Source organism: Patella vulgata, chromosome 1 (assembly GCF_932274485.2).
Source record: "Patella vulgata chromosome 1, xgPatVulg1.2, whole genome shotgun sequence".
Taxonomy (NCBI): domain Eukaryota; kingdom Metazoa; phylum Mollusca; class Gastropoda; family Patellidae; genus Patella; species Patella vulgata.
This window is the reverse complement of record NC_065879.2, coordinates 70,316,221-70,331,753: the sequence shown is the minus strand read 5'-3', so window position 1 is coordinate 70,331,753 and position 15,533 is coordinate 70,316,221. Positions and strand designations below refer to the sequence as shown.

The 15,533-nt window shown below is 37.2% G+C and overlaps 1 protein-coding gene across 2 annotated transcripts; it reads left to right on the top strand.

The window, feature by feature from the left end:
• The first annotated feature begins 739 nt into the window (after nt 1-739).
• On the top strand, nt 740-15,478 carry LOC126827548 (cadherin EGF LAG seven-pass G-type receptor 2). 2 transcript variants are annotated; one of them, XM_050557015.2, is made up of 14 exons: nt 740-1,731; nt 2,635-2,748; nt 3,429-3,500; nt 4,860-5,114; nt 7,037-7,220; nt 8,253-8,426; nt 8,771-8,905; nt 10,908-11,036; nt 11,424-11,585; nt 12,227-12,408; nt 12,740-13,466; nt 14,028-14,259; nt 14,700-14,791; nt 15,260-15,478. In XM_050557015.2, exons 5-14 carry the CDS (start codon nt 7,043-7,045, stop codon nt 15,319-15,321), a joined length of 2,073 nt encoding a protein of 690 aa, XP_050412972.1. In that variant the 5' UTR covers nt 740-1,731; nt 2,635-2,748; nt 3,429-3,500; nt 4,860-5,114; nt 7,037-7,042; the 3' UTR covers nt 15,322-15,478. The 2 variants fall into 2 exon arrangements, with proteins under 2 accessions (XP_050412972.1, XP_050412980.1); XM_050557023.2 differs by lacking the exons at nt 12,740-13,466; nt 14,028-14,259; nt 14,700-14,791; nt 15,260-15,478 and having other exon boundaries at nt 12,227-12,493.
• Nucleotides 15,479-15,533: the final 55 nt, after the last annotated feature.

Genomic DNA, 15,533 nt, shown 5'->3' with positions numbered 1-15,533 from the left:
CTCATACAATGAGTTTATTATTGTGGGTGGGGGGCGTCTAACATCTAACAAAGAATCGGTTTAATACAGGACCGTATCTTATATTTTAGTATAAGCTTCGCTTTTAGCAGTTAATCGAGCAATAAACAATTATAGAATATAGGTATGTATTAAGTGAACAATAAACAATCATAACATACAGGTAGACCAATATAAATAGTAGGTATATATACTAATAATCTTTAACTGACTGAGAACATAGACAACACTGTTAAGTTATTAGTGTAAATTTACAAGCACATGGATATCTAATACAAAAAATAGACCATATAGAAAAGAATAACATATCTAGCAATAGGAGCAAACTAGCATGTTTTTAAGATTCGTTTATATACAACTCATTACAATTATTTTGAAAGTGGCAGTTAAAAAAAAGAAATTGCTATAAAAGTGCCGCAGGTCCAGACTCTCAGGAGTGATGATTTTCCAAAGAAATTTTGATATTCGAGTACGCATATAGCGTTCTCACTCCCTGCCTCTGGCTACGCGTTAAAATAACGACAGGCTATTTTATTAAAGGCATGTAGAGACCGGTATTCATACCGTGGTTGTTAAATTGTCTTGACAAATATACATGTATATAACCCTCGTGGTATAAAGATTTATGTTAAATGATGAATGTTATTTTACAGTGTAAATTGTCGAGGTTTTCCTAGACTCGTTTACGTAAAATACCCTTCTCATTCAAATCAAGTTTAAAATATATCTCTGAAATATAAAGATGGAGATATTAAGATGCTTAATTTTGTGTTTTTGTTGGTTTTTAATTTTAAAGCAAGGATTTGGGCAGGTAAGTTTTATTTTAACGATATATCAGAGAATTAAGACCACAAATTGGTTGATCCCAGCGTGGCGAATCAAATTCGAATTCGCGGTGATCATTCATAACTTTAATGACAAAATAACATCCTTTCCTTAATTATTCAGCACCCTTTCATATAAGAGAACACGCTTTCTAAAAGTAAGTGCAGGAGAATCGCACCACGCATAAAACGGAAAACCAAAAGACGAGCCCGCGGACACGACGTACCACACCCATATTATAACACACGGACATTGTAAGTAATAATGATATAAATAAAGCGAATGGATCCAGAGCCGACATATTTATTAGTTTGTTAGTAGATTTACCAAAGATTGTATTATATATTATATCCTTAAAAAAAAGAATTCTTCATAAATTTTAACATAACCTCTTTCATGATCAATCTAATTAAAATAACTCCGTACTTTTACTTTGGTTTTATTTATTTATTTGTACTATAGTAAAAGATCTGACAACATTTGAAAGACATTTGTGTTCAAATGACATAACCTGATCACACATCCCGCCGATGCAGAGATGATTTGACTTGGGCAAATATGTTTTTAACCAATCAAAGTAGCTGACGTCAGGCTTGAAAAAAAGCATGTAAATTAATAAGGAAGTTGTTAGATCTTCATGTAGCGAAAAACTGGAACACAACAATTAGACCGGATACCACTTTCAATTGTTATATTTTTCTCATAAGGCGAGTCCACTTGTTACCATCATTGGAATCTTTATTTTGATTCCTGGTTTGGATTTTTAGTTCAAAATAAGAAACCAAAGCAATTCAATTATCTACCACCTATTTCAATTGTTAATTGCAGCAGAGCAATACGGTAGAGGACGTCACAAATCTCCTTGAAGAGCTAACAGGTATTTTACAGGTAAGTCAATAAAAGATAATATTTATGAGGGAAATAAATGATATAGATCATTACGCTACTGGTTGATATATCCAAACTCCTAAGAATAATTTTCTCTTTTATAAATTTTCTGATAACAATCATGTGAATTTCTATTAAAATGCGATCAGCCGACATGTTACAGATTAGAAGACGAAATCTGTGACTTTCACACACTACGTCATAGTCATGCACGTTCTGTATCTGATGTCGTGCTGTATCTGATATCGTCCTGTATCATACATCATGCTGTATCTGGTATCCTGCTGTATCTTTTATCGAGCTGTATCTGATATCGGGCAGTATCTGATATCGAGTTGTATCTGATATAAAGTTGTGTCTGATATTGTGCTGTACCTGATATTGAGCTTACATGTTGATAGACAGAAATATTTATGTCTAACATTTTAGGTTATTTTTCCTGTTTTTCTGATTTGGAGTTCGAATGACTGACACATCTTTAACCAGTCTTCTGTTTGGCAATTTTGCGATGGAAAATCATAACACAGAAACCCTCTTTTACCAATACCTTTTTTTAAAAACAATGTGGAACAAACAAGGAGTTCACGTAAAATATCCTTTGTGAAATGGAATTATAGGAAGTAGGCGAAACTTTAGCTGACCAAGTTATCTCCCTATCCCCACATTGAACATATACCTATGTTTTAGTCTCGACATCACTGAAGTATTGAGTATAGGGGACGTTAAATGTATGTCGGATAACCAGATTAGGCAGGCGAACTAGTTGTTGTGATTGCTTCCGGTGCGTTACTGATCACTAACATTCTTTATATTTCGTTGTCCGGAAAAACTTGATAAAAATCGCTTAATTCACTGAACTACCAATTAGAGTCCAATTCACCACCGAATTTTTCAATATTTCAGAATCTAGTTGGTAACTCAGCGACAGGAGGACCAGTGTCAACTACGACAGCCGTTACAACTACGACACCTGCTCCGACTACGATTGCCACATTAACTACAGCATTCAATACACAGGTAATCTAATACGATTTAGTGTGTACCTCTTGTTTTATTTCAGAATACCCAACCTACTGCTAAGGGAACAAATAAATTAGTTTTAATAAATCACACAAGCAAAATAATTACATTTTAAAACCCAACCAACCCAACGGTTTAGACAAAGAAATTAAAAATGTATAAATCTACGATTTAAAGAGACAATAACACTCTTGCTGGCTTGACAGCTCCAGAAAATAAAAAATAGCCTTATTCTAAGTACTAGATGTGTTAGTGTCCTACCGGTTGTGTAAATTATCCATTAAATCATATTTTACATGTCCAGAGGGTTCAAAAATATTTTTAAATCCAAGTCACATTTGAAAAGCTTTCAAATCATTTAGTTGAATTTTTCCAATTTTTTAAATTAGGTGTGTTAAGATGAAATTTGTATCATCAATTAATTGGAATATTGTAAAATAGTACAATTTGTTGACCAGAATAAAGATTGGGACATATTATTCAGTTACAACAAGAGTGGTATTGAGCCTTTAAAGGAGCCCCCGCTCAAAGCATTTTGAGCATGAAAAAAACGTACCTACCAAATTTGAACAATTTCTAAATTTGCTCACTCGTTCGCAAGGGAAGGACCATTGGATAAATAGATGAACTAAAAATGAAACAAAAAACATGTGTTACTCTAAATATGTCTGTTTCAGGAAAATGAAAAACTAGCGGATGTTACGTTAGAAGTTACGAAGTTGCTACAACAACTAACTGGCGTTTTACAAGTGAGTACTCGGGTTCTCGCCAAGAAAGAGATTTTCTGGGGCGACTTCCTCTTGTCAGTGGTTTAGGCTTGTGGGCCAGGCAAGGAGCAGCGTTTAGTCGTTTGAAGAGGACGACACACAAAGCTCCCGTGAGCACGTTAAATAACCCTTGGCAGATGGAATTCGAAATACGAGTAGGCCGTAGAGCCGCTGTCCAGGTAAAATTTCGTTTATTTGATATGCCTGTCTTCATTATCCAGGTGGGTGCAGAAAGGTAGGGCGTTTAACCCAAGAAATGAAATAAACCCGGGTTTAATGTCCTACTGTTATGCTCCGACATACAGTATGCCATGAGGGAAATCTTTCACTGCGGCCTACTCTTATTTCGAATTACATTCACGTCATTGTTTACACGCGGCCTCGGTTTGTCGTCCTATCAGAGCGACTATGCGATGTTCCTTGTCAGTCGGGCTCACGTGGCTAAGTGGGTAAGACGCTGGCTCGCTAGCCTGGAGGTCGGGTGTTCGATCCCTGCATTGGCCGAGAAAGTTCATTCAGATTTTCCGGCGTGGTTTCCCCTTGTCAGTGATGCAGGATGAAGGGCCTGACAAGGACAGCTGTCTAGTCGTTCGAATGGGACGAAAAACCGAGGTCCCGTGTACACATTGGCGTGCAAGTAAAAGATCCCTTGGCAGTTGGTTGGAATTCGATATAAGAGTAGGCCGTAGCGCCGCTACCCGGGCAAAATTTTCCTCATACCTCACTGTATGGCGTATGCCCGTCTTCATTAGCCCAGGTTAGGAGCAGAACAGTAGGACCTTAAACCCCATTTCATTTCATTTCATTCCTTGTCAGTCCCTCAGTTCTGTGCCATTGACAAGGGGGAACCACGCCGGAAAATCCCGAAAGACTTTCTCGACAAATACCGGAATCGAACACGGGACCTCCAGGTTAGCGAGCCAACGGCTCCGTTAAACCCAAGAAGCTTCTTGGTTAAAACTCGTTTCATTCTCATGTAAATGCCCTTTCCATTAAGATACTGAAGCAATTTATGGAGACTTTATTAGAATTTCAAACAGTATTTTAGGCGTAGCTTCTGGTGTTGTTGATAAAGCAAATCTATACACAATTTGCTTGAAAATTGTATACGACAGGCATACATACTTGAATTGAATTTACATGTAGTTAGTGTGAAATAATAAATAATTCAAATTATTAAAAATAAAAGCACAGCACTACTGAGACCAAATCACTGTGCACCAACGTCCCTGAACTCATTATATCTTAATTAATCTAAAAGCACCCGGTACCTCGGCAATGCTTATTTTATGTGTTCACTATTTATATACGCTTATATACACTTTAAATCGACAATCATAGGATTTGGTTCAGCAAGAAGCGACTCCAATAACATCAACTACTACGACCACAACACCTACTACTACTACGACTACTGCAACTACGACTACGCCCACAACCGCAACTCCTACAACGACCACGACCCCAACCACGACCACACCTACGACCACGACTCCAACAACGACCCCAACCACGACAACACCAACGACAACAACACCTACCACAACCACTACAACAGTTCCTACCACCACTACCCCTACCACGACTGAAGAACCGGTAAATCTTATATTACGTATTTCTAACATAACCTTAGGAAAGTCGGATTTTTCCAGTTTCACATCAAAAGAAACTATCAATGAATCGATGCAAGTCGGAATATTTTGACTCTATTAATCTGCTTCTCATCATACTTATAATTGGTTTACGCCTACAATTTATGCCATCGTCCGTGTGAAGCATTCCAGAGTTACTCCCTTTTGCCGAAAACCGTCGGAACCAGGGGAGGTTCCAGAGAGAGGGGTGGAGGGGGGCTACATAAGTAAATTGTAAACCATGTGCTGTATCCTGTATCATCAGATGGTGGGGTGGGATGGGCATTCAAAGCGCGAGATAATGATATAGACATAATGTGATATCCCAATTAATGCTTTGCATCAATGAAATATTTGAATCACAATGCGAATTCATGATAAAAAATAAACGTCAAACGGTGCGTTTGATTTCTGGATTTCTCTCTTTAAAAAGCTCAGTGTGTATGTATGCCTACGTAATTTGGAGACGATGATACCATCATGCATTGTCAACTGTCAAATTTCCTTTACAATGGATGTCCTATATAAGAGGAAACCGAATGTGAGAAACGAAAGCAAAATGTGTAATCCAGCATGCAGAATGCTATCCCTTCTCTATATCCCAATAATGTTGCTGCTCGCTGTAAAAAAAGGAGAACAGTAATTAAACTTTCAAATTCTGTACTTGAGAAATATAGGGGCGTGTAGGCTACAATAAGCTTATAAATTAACAATATTTTCTATTTCATTGTGTTCTTACTCTTGTTTTAAAATCTTCATTATCCACACAACTTCACTGCCAAACACCCGAATAGACACATCAAATTGAAGCCCCCCCCCCCCTTCAAATACGACGATTCGGATTTAAAAAGGAAAATTGAACATCGGCCAAAGTTGTTTTATGATCGGCTAAAATATTATGTTTCATAAGATGGTTTGACTAGTTGTAAATAGTCGTATAGTTGGTTAAACCCCTCTTTTATATGAACAAACAATGTCTTGTTGTTTATGTCAATAGGCCTCCAATTCTCACAAAACTTCATTATTATAACGTATTATAACTAATTCTAACATAGGCGTAAATACGATTATGGCTTAGGCCTACACATGCCATTAAGATGTGTTGTGAAAATAGATTATTTTGTCTTCCATAAACAACACAACAGGTTTGGTGTTTTACCAATAACATCATTATATTTAAATGGACACGTGACAGTGCGAAAATTGAAATGCACTCAAATAATAGAAAAATATAAATTGATTTATTTACAAAAAATGTTCAAAATTGGGAAATATAAAATGTCTAGGGACCCGACCCCTGACAAACCGCCCCGACCTTGATCCGCCCTAGTAATTAGTAACGCGTTACTCTTGCTGTTGAAACGGCCCTTTAAATCACCCGGCCAAGGGTCAAGGCAAATACTCAGTGGTGAGTTTTAACAAGGAGTCATTCAATGGCGAACCAAGTATATAATACGACTGAAATAAAACCGATCAAATAAGTTTATGAATAATGCAGTGGATTATTTCGTTTTTGTTCATCGTTTTGTTTTTATCCGATGCATTTCTGGCTCAGGTAATTTTGTTTTATGACAGTTTTATTTTAAACATATGTTGTTATTTTTTATCGTTTTGTTTAGCGGGTATTTGTTTGCTTTGCGGCTTTTACTTGTCGCATTTTGAGATGTGGTCGTATGGAGTATTTGCGTGCGGGGGGGGGGCTACGTATTATTTATATTTAAGTTGGTGTAAGCGATCACTTGTACATACGTTCTTATTAAAATCCCCATAATTAATCACAAATAGCTGTCCTCTATATCAATACAGATAATTTCATTCGTAAGATGCCCGTCTGTGTTATTCCAGCAGGTACAAAGCATTCCATGTTTTTTAAAAATTATTTATCAGGGCCCTATGTTAGAAAATATGCCACTGGATGGTAATCTACCAGAAGGGACTAATGCCATTACCACCATAAAATGTTTGACATGTACAGGAGTTGTTCCATATACAGTGCGGTTTGTGAGTGTATCGCCGTCGACAGGGTGTGGTAATTGTTTTAATATCTGGGATGAAGACGAAATGGATGGTAGTGAGTATTGAATTATGAATTTATTCAGTTTCCAATGACCATCAGAATATATCAACAATACGCTACAATTATAAATATCAAATATGGCTTCAAATTTGTGAATAGTACACTTTGCATACTACTACTATTACTACTACTACTAGCACTACTACTACTGCTAGGTGAGGTTAATGTTGGCTTTCACCTAGGGTTATATCGCAAATAAAATTGAATGGTACCAAAATATAAATTATATTTTATGTTTAATTATTACTTACACTTAATCTGTACCTGTATATATTCTTTCACAAGATGTGTAAAGTTTTATGGACAGGACATCAGATAGGAAAAGACAATTCATTTTCGTTGAATTAAAAGGATAATTTCTAATATATATCAAAGATGCCTTCCCGCGTACAAACAGTGCGATTTGATGATATATATTTGGACTAAAAACGTCTTCAAACCATTTTGTTTTCACGAGAAGATACCCCGAGCTATAAAAAATCTATTTTTAGAAGCCATGTTTGTCACCTAATTTGATTGAGGGAGGGCCCATTTTACAGAATGTATTTGTCATTACTCGTCTATGTACCATACATATTGTATTGGGGCCAAAGTAAATTCTTGAATTATTTTCTGCCCATTTAATTACAGAGTCTGTTATACATTTACACCCGCCAATGTTCTCAAAATCGCCTAAACTTTTGATCAAGAAATAACAACCGCTCCCTAATTTATAAATCAAGGTAGCAGACATTAATCCGTCGGTTTGTCAGTTAGTGATATCCTGACATTTTTGCCCAGTGTTTTCCCCATTGGTGTTTTTCGAGTAATCCAGTATTTCTCTATTATGATTGGGTGTCTATACTTTCCATATATATGTATAGCAAATTTGCCATACTTTTATTGGAAATAACCACCCAATAAATAATTTCGTGAGAATGTGTCTTTAAGACTGAAAAACGAATTTACCTGTACTTGTGTTTTACTGGTTGACAATCATTTGTCGATGATTCTATGATATAGAATAATTTCCCTATCTTTTTCTAGCGCCGAACTACTGTCTAAAATTTGTACCTGGAACCAACCAGTTAGATTACGAGAAAGTGTCTGTATATAGTGTTATAGTTGAATGTGTGGATGCCAATGGTCGGGCAAACAGAGGTCAGATAGAAGTTCGAATTCTACCCAACTCTCCACCAATTATCACATCGTCCAGTTCAGGTCAGACTATATTTAAGCGCATTATTATGTAAGTTATTTACGCTAGGGTAAAGTATTGCATTGGATCAACGTGTTATTGTGGTGAGTGATCAATTTTCATTTCTGCAAAGAAAGCGGAATTTGGTCTGCTTGACATTGTAATGTTTTGTGTCGTCAATAGTAGAAAGAAAGCGCGGTAATTGTATTTTGACTCAATCTACGCACACAAAATTTGAAAAGCAGTTATACCATAAAATAAAAATATTGGATTTAATCATGGTTTTCACATAGGTCAAAGCGCTTTTGTCATTTTGTGATTATCATTTTTTTTATTTTTTATATTACATATTTGATTTATTTATCAGTCTCAGTGTCGTTACCTGATAAAACTGTAGGTTCACCAGTCTTTCAAATCGAGGCTACCGACCCTAATAATGATGATCTACAATATACCTTGACACCCGAGTCTAGAAGTTCTTCTGATACCTTTCAAATAGACAGTAAGTACAGACGGGAGGGAGGGAGGGGCAATTGGTTGAAGCATATTCATCAGTTTTGTATTTAAACGATTAGGTGATTTGGGTAAACAATGCACCTTATCTCACAATAATGTTCTAATTTTATCGGTTTAGCTAAAGGAGCAGAATACAAAAGAATAATAGAATTATTATTATGTTAACCAGCTGAGATTTTACGAAATTTTATATTGATTTACGATCGCATGTGTCGCCTATATTTTCAAGCTATTGGCCTATGTAAAAGACTATATTTTCCTTAGCATCTAGTGCAGATCCTTTAATCTTATACTATTCAAAAAAAGTAGGGGATATTTGATTTTTAAGTGTTATTAAAGTCACCTAATGAAACTGACGAAGAAACAAATGACAAAATGAAATGAAGTTCACATTCATCGATTTATTCCAAATGATCGTTAGACTAAGTAAGGCACAGACTGACCATTATAAGGGTAAAATGATACCCGGGGTCAAACAGCAAAGTTACCACAGCATCACAACCAAGTCAGTAACTGGTAAATCCTCCTCTGTTTGCCAAACAAGCATTGATCCGACGTGGCATACTCCTAATGAGACGTCTAAGGTCATTTTGGTCCAGATTGTCCCATTCCTGTTGCAACGCAGCAGCAAGTTCTTGGACATTGGCAGGACGTTGTTGACGTTGACGTAACCTCTGTCCAAGCATGTCCCAGACATGCTCGATGGGGGAGAGGTCGGGACTCGGTGCTGGCCAAGGTAATGTGGTGATGTTCTGTTGTTGGAGGTAACCTGTAACGATCCTGGCCCTGTGACATCTTGCGTTGTCATCCTGGAAGATGAAACGGCGGCTATGACGTCGTGCGAACGGCACAACATGGACTGCCAAGATGTTGTCCCGGTAGTACTGGCCTGTAACACGCCCTGCAACAACATGTAAAGCCGTTCTTCCAGCAACAGTGATGCCTCCCCACACCATAACAGAACCACCCCCAAATCGATCATGTCTGATGACGTTAACGTCTTGGAAGCGCTCGTTTCGACGACGCCACACCCTCCTACGTCTGTCAAAAAAATCAACAGTGAACCTTGACTCATCTGAAAACATCACATTGCTCCAGCGTCGATTATCCCAGTGTTGACGATCCCTACACCAACGACGTCTTGCCTGAATGTGATGATCTCTCAAACAAGGGATCACGCGAGGACGTCGGGCGCGAAGGTGACCCCTATGCAGTCGATTCCGAATCGTCTGGCCACTCACTCTCACACCAGTGTCTGTTTGAAGACGAGCGCTGATCTGATTTGCTGTGATGACACGATTTCTCAAGGCCAAGGTACGGATAAATCGATCCTGGGCTTGAGTTGTCGCCCTTGGTCGACCTGAGCGTGGTCTGTCCTGTACAGATTGTGTATCACGGTATCTGGACCATAGCCTGCTTATGACAGACTGAGAAACATTCATCGTCCGCGCCACAACCGCCTGTGTTGTGCCGATCTGTAGCATGCCAAGGGCACGTAACCTTTCATTTTGGGTAAGCCGACGCATATCAAAATTTGTTTTCTGGTCACTAAAACAATTAAACTGATGTTTCCACCCTGGAATTCAATGCCACAATGACTGTAACATTCAAAGTCAGAGTCGTGCAAATCTTGGGTTGGACCCCCATGATGATACCAAGCATCACCTGCATTCCATGCGGCAGCTATTGGTGCGTTTGGGCGTCACATGTAACTGGAAATGTTTCTTCTGTTAGGTTCTATAGTGACTTTTTTCGTAGTCATTTGCATATTTTAATATTATGCCCCCAAAATCAAATATCCCCTACTTTTTTTGAATAGTATATAATAGTACATGTAATAGAAAATCAGCTAACGGTACATCGGTTGCGCTGCTTTGATAACATGGCATATACCAAGCAAGAAAAGTTGATCTTTGTCATTCTTACTGTTTGATTGAAAACTGTTTTAATAGATAACAAATATAAATAAAATCATTTTGTTCTTACAGATAATGGAAGAATAACGTTAAAACAAAACATAGAAAATAGCTGTGAAACGTCATACTCATTATCAGCTTACGTCACAGATAGTTATAATGATAGACAAGGGCCAGTGAATATAAATATTGAGGTCGAAAGTAAGTAAAGCACTAAAAGGAAATGGCGGCGGTCTTTTATATAATAATATGTATGAACGTCATATGTTCCATACAGGTACTTTATAAGAAGTATGGTGACCTTGTGGATATTACGGCCACGAAAGTGGTGTACGTTTAGGGGCGGTATTTTTTACTTCACGCTGTGTTTAAATAATAAATAACTTGTAGACCACACCCAGTAAAAGCATACAAGAAAACACAAGTTAGCTAATGCATTTCACAAATTAATAGTGCTTAGCCATGACAGGCGAAGCGAAATTGTCGCTTGATGATGCCTGACTAGACCCGTGGGTGTTTTTGTACACCGGTAAAGCCATTCTATTTTGATATAATAAACTACTTGACTTCCATATTGAAACTTTTCAGATCCAAACACTCCACCAACAACAGACTTGTTAAATCAGCAAATATCTATTGATGAGAACACTGGTACAGGTACGAGACTAGTAAACCTTGGTTTATTAGATGCATCATCTTCAATCATGACTGTTAGACCCTCTAATATGGAGAAACATTTCACATTAAAAGGTACGTATTTACCAGTTGTTTTCAGCTTTGATGTGTCCAGGGCATATATATATATATATACATTCCTTACCATTGGAAGAGGGTGAAACTGGCAAATAAAGTTGGTGGCGTGAAATGAATAGTAAGTCATGTGAACTATTGGTCGTTTTAAAGTTACAATTTCATATTTTCTAAGAAAGTCAAAACATAATTATTTCTATGTCTTTTGCTCAATAGGTTGTCAACTCACTATTGTACGATCATTGGTGTCATTCTCACACTTAAAACTCATTTACACTGGAAATAATAACACAATTACCTCCCAATTACCTCCCTTGTTTTCTATTCTCCACCATGGAGTAGTTATCTTCAAACGTTGGAATTAGAAGATGAAAATGATATTTTTGCCAATTTCTCAACTGGCAATAGTGAATTATAGGATTAATAGAATTAGTCTTTAACAAGGTAGGACTGTTATAGATACCATCTATTTTAAGTCTTTATTTTAATAAATTTTAAAAAATATAATTTAAAAATGTGAAATTGCAACTTTAAATAATTCTTAACTATCATGCTTGTATGATAAAATTACTTTTTATTGTGTACAATAGTGTAGTATGCTTATAGTTTCATGAACACGCGGTACTACTTTTCATTTACAGATGGCCAGTTATCCGTGAACACGCCATTTAATTATGAAGTAGATAACAAGGCCAATATAAGCTTCACATTTTCCAACGGTTTCTGTGAATCAAAATACTGGTTAGTCGTGAATGTAAATGACGTCAATGATGAACCAGAATTATCACCCCAAGTTCAGAGTGCCCAGGTTGAGGAGGGATATGTAAGTACGAGTACTGAGGAGGAATAATAACACTATCCTTCCTAAAGCCAGGAATGTAAGCAGGACCCAAATACAATGAAATCATTCTGAATTTGGTGAAAAGCTTACAATACACGTGGTTTAATCAATAAAGGTTCTAAACGCATCATGGGTTTTATAAAGTGGATTTATATACCAACCTACAACCCACCCCCTTAAATAAATTTTGTGAGATATGGCTTAATATTCTTGAATTTATTTTCTATTAAAACTAAATTTCCATCTACAATAAGTATTATTTTAACACATATTCGCAAACCTTTTTGTAATCCAAAGTTATCTATTGTTGTAGATTTCATTTAACCCAGAATTTGACGTAAAGGACGAAGACTTTGATGACAGTCACACTTTTGAATTCGCGTCGACACAAGGCGCGGTTAACCAGTTTTCTATTGATCCTGTAACTGGTGTCATTACATCTAATGGTGAATTTGACCTCGATGATCGGGGCTTGGAGCGCGACATCGTAGTCTTGCCTGTCAAGGTCATAGATTCAAAGGGTAAAGCTGTTGACACAGCAACGGTAACCTTGACGGTTACGGAAATCAATGACAACGATCCAGAATTTACGAGCGAAATCAATAGGCAGTTAACAATTATGGATTGCGACTTACCTATGAGACTTATGACCGTTACTGCAAAGGATGAAGATTTTGCACGAAATGGAGAAATATTATACAGATCATCAACGACGTCGGAAGGTCCAATCACCGTAACACCAGGTGGGGCGGTTTATCAAACCAGTCCAATAAATGCAGGAGAAAATTTCATTATCACCGTAGAGGCTGTTGATCGTGGCACACCGCAACGGACGAGTGGGGTTCCCGTTACGATCTCAGTAGTCGGAGTTCCGTGCACGACTACGCCACCACCTACGACCATAATCCCGGCTGTAGTCATAACGGAAATACAAGTAACCAATCGGATCATCAACAACATTGACACGGGAATCTCCAATAATCTCGATCTGACTAATATCACTACCAGTAACCAACCAGATGACTTCTTTAGTGATCCAGGTAACATGATTTTAATTTAATGTAGTTTGCAAGTACCATAGTTGATCCTTGATATAAGGTGGATTCCACTTCCAAGCTTAAACTGGAGGATGCTAGTCGGACTAATACTAGATGAACGTTAAGACTGATAAACGTTAAGACTGATAAACGTATGTACAATTGACAAGGAACTGACTGGCTCGTAGGCTATACATTATAATTGAGTTGCCAATTGACGTTCGTACACAACTATCCTCCCATTCTCCCTACCCCCAACACTCACCTCTGCATTCCCTTTGATAAAACCCTACAGTTTTTATCAACTCCTGTTGAAAATAAAGGTAGCTAAATATAAATATTAATCTAATAAACATCTGCCAAAGCAAACCTGACAGTTTCCTAATGGTCTACGTGACATAGTTGAACAAAAACTGTTTATAAATGATCCGCTTGTGTCTTTTCTGAATTATCGCTCCATTTATCGATGAGTAAGGAGAAGGCGTGTATGTACCTATTCTAGAAAATCTGATATCACTTCTCAATTGAAGAGTTCACAATGCTAATACTTTTATTGTTGTACAGGAAACATCATAGCCACGGTAATGGCGAGTCTCCTTGGACTAGCTCTACTGGGTCTTTTAGGATATCTCTTATGGAAGTTTTGTTGTCCGACATGTTGTGGATTATGCTATCCCATCAAGCATCTACGTAGTGATGAGGTGTTTGACAACGGTTTGTGTAGACGAGGGTTCTGTGAATGTGATACCGATTGCTGCCGATGTTGTAAAGTGCGCATGTCACAATGCTGTGAAGGGTAAATATGATATTTCTTATGGCCGGGAAAAATAGATTTATAGTATACCCACAATGCCCCACCCCGTATTCCAATGAATCTCTTTGCTGACAAGGAACTGTTTCCCAAAGCCGTCCTCATTTGACTGCTGTTGTACTTGGGGGGGGGGGGGCTCATCGAAAGCCCAAGGCCCCGCCAATTAAAGTATGATCGACATGAAACTTGACAAACTTGATCCCTGGGCGCATCGTCATTTTTAATATAACGTCACAATTTCAAGATGGCCGATTTCTGGTCCATATAGTACTGGTTTGATTCTTTTAATTACAATCCCAAAGTAAGTATATTGTAATAGGAAATGAAATGGTGTTTAACTTTGTACTTTTCTGATCTAATCGGTCAAATGAAGACGGTTACGTAATAGGTATTCTACTAATAACCCTGTATATATTTGCTTCTAGGCCAAGAAGAAATAGTGTGATACCAGCAAGATATACAGTAAGGAGCGCCAATAGTATCAACGATGGGAAAATTTACGATTTCTGGAAAGAGCGTAAGCAACCTTTCTCTGTTAATTATATCTCAATGACAATAAACTTGACAATGATCAGACTGTAACAAGCGGTATCTTTCAAGTGTACTTGATTTCATTTACTTTTTATTCGGGCTGATGTGCAATTCTGACAACGTGAAAGAAAGAAAGGTATACTTGGTCAATTTTCGACTAACATACGGTTATTTTCATATAGTCAGGTGTTCAACACTAGTGGGGAAAGTTACGCCCAGACACTGGTGTTTCCACCTATATTCTCCGAATTCCAACTATTGTTTGTTATTTTATTTCCAATCTACCTAGAATTTTTCTTAAGATTGATCTAGAAGTTGTCACCATTATCTATCTGTTGTTAGAAAATAAGATTTTATTTAAACGCGGCGTGCAATGCATCACACAATTTATATACCAAGATACGAAATTCAGCATGTATAAATAAAACCATGATGTATATTATTATTATTTCAGATTATAACGAAGCTGGCTATAGTACTACTGGTCATCGTCAACAGATTCCTACAACTTCTTAATATCGCAAATACTTACTTTTTGAGAAAATTCACACTATCCAACTTCTATATATATATAAAGTATTTCAGAAATAAAAATGTAAATTGATAGCACGAGCAAAATACCTATTAGTAATCCAAGTGAGGGTGACGTTATGAAACAAAAAATGTGTTCGAATAATTATGGGGAATATAAAGTCAGTCCTAAAAAATAATTTTCTGAACTAATTTTA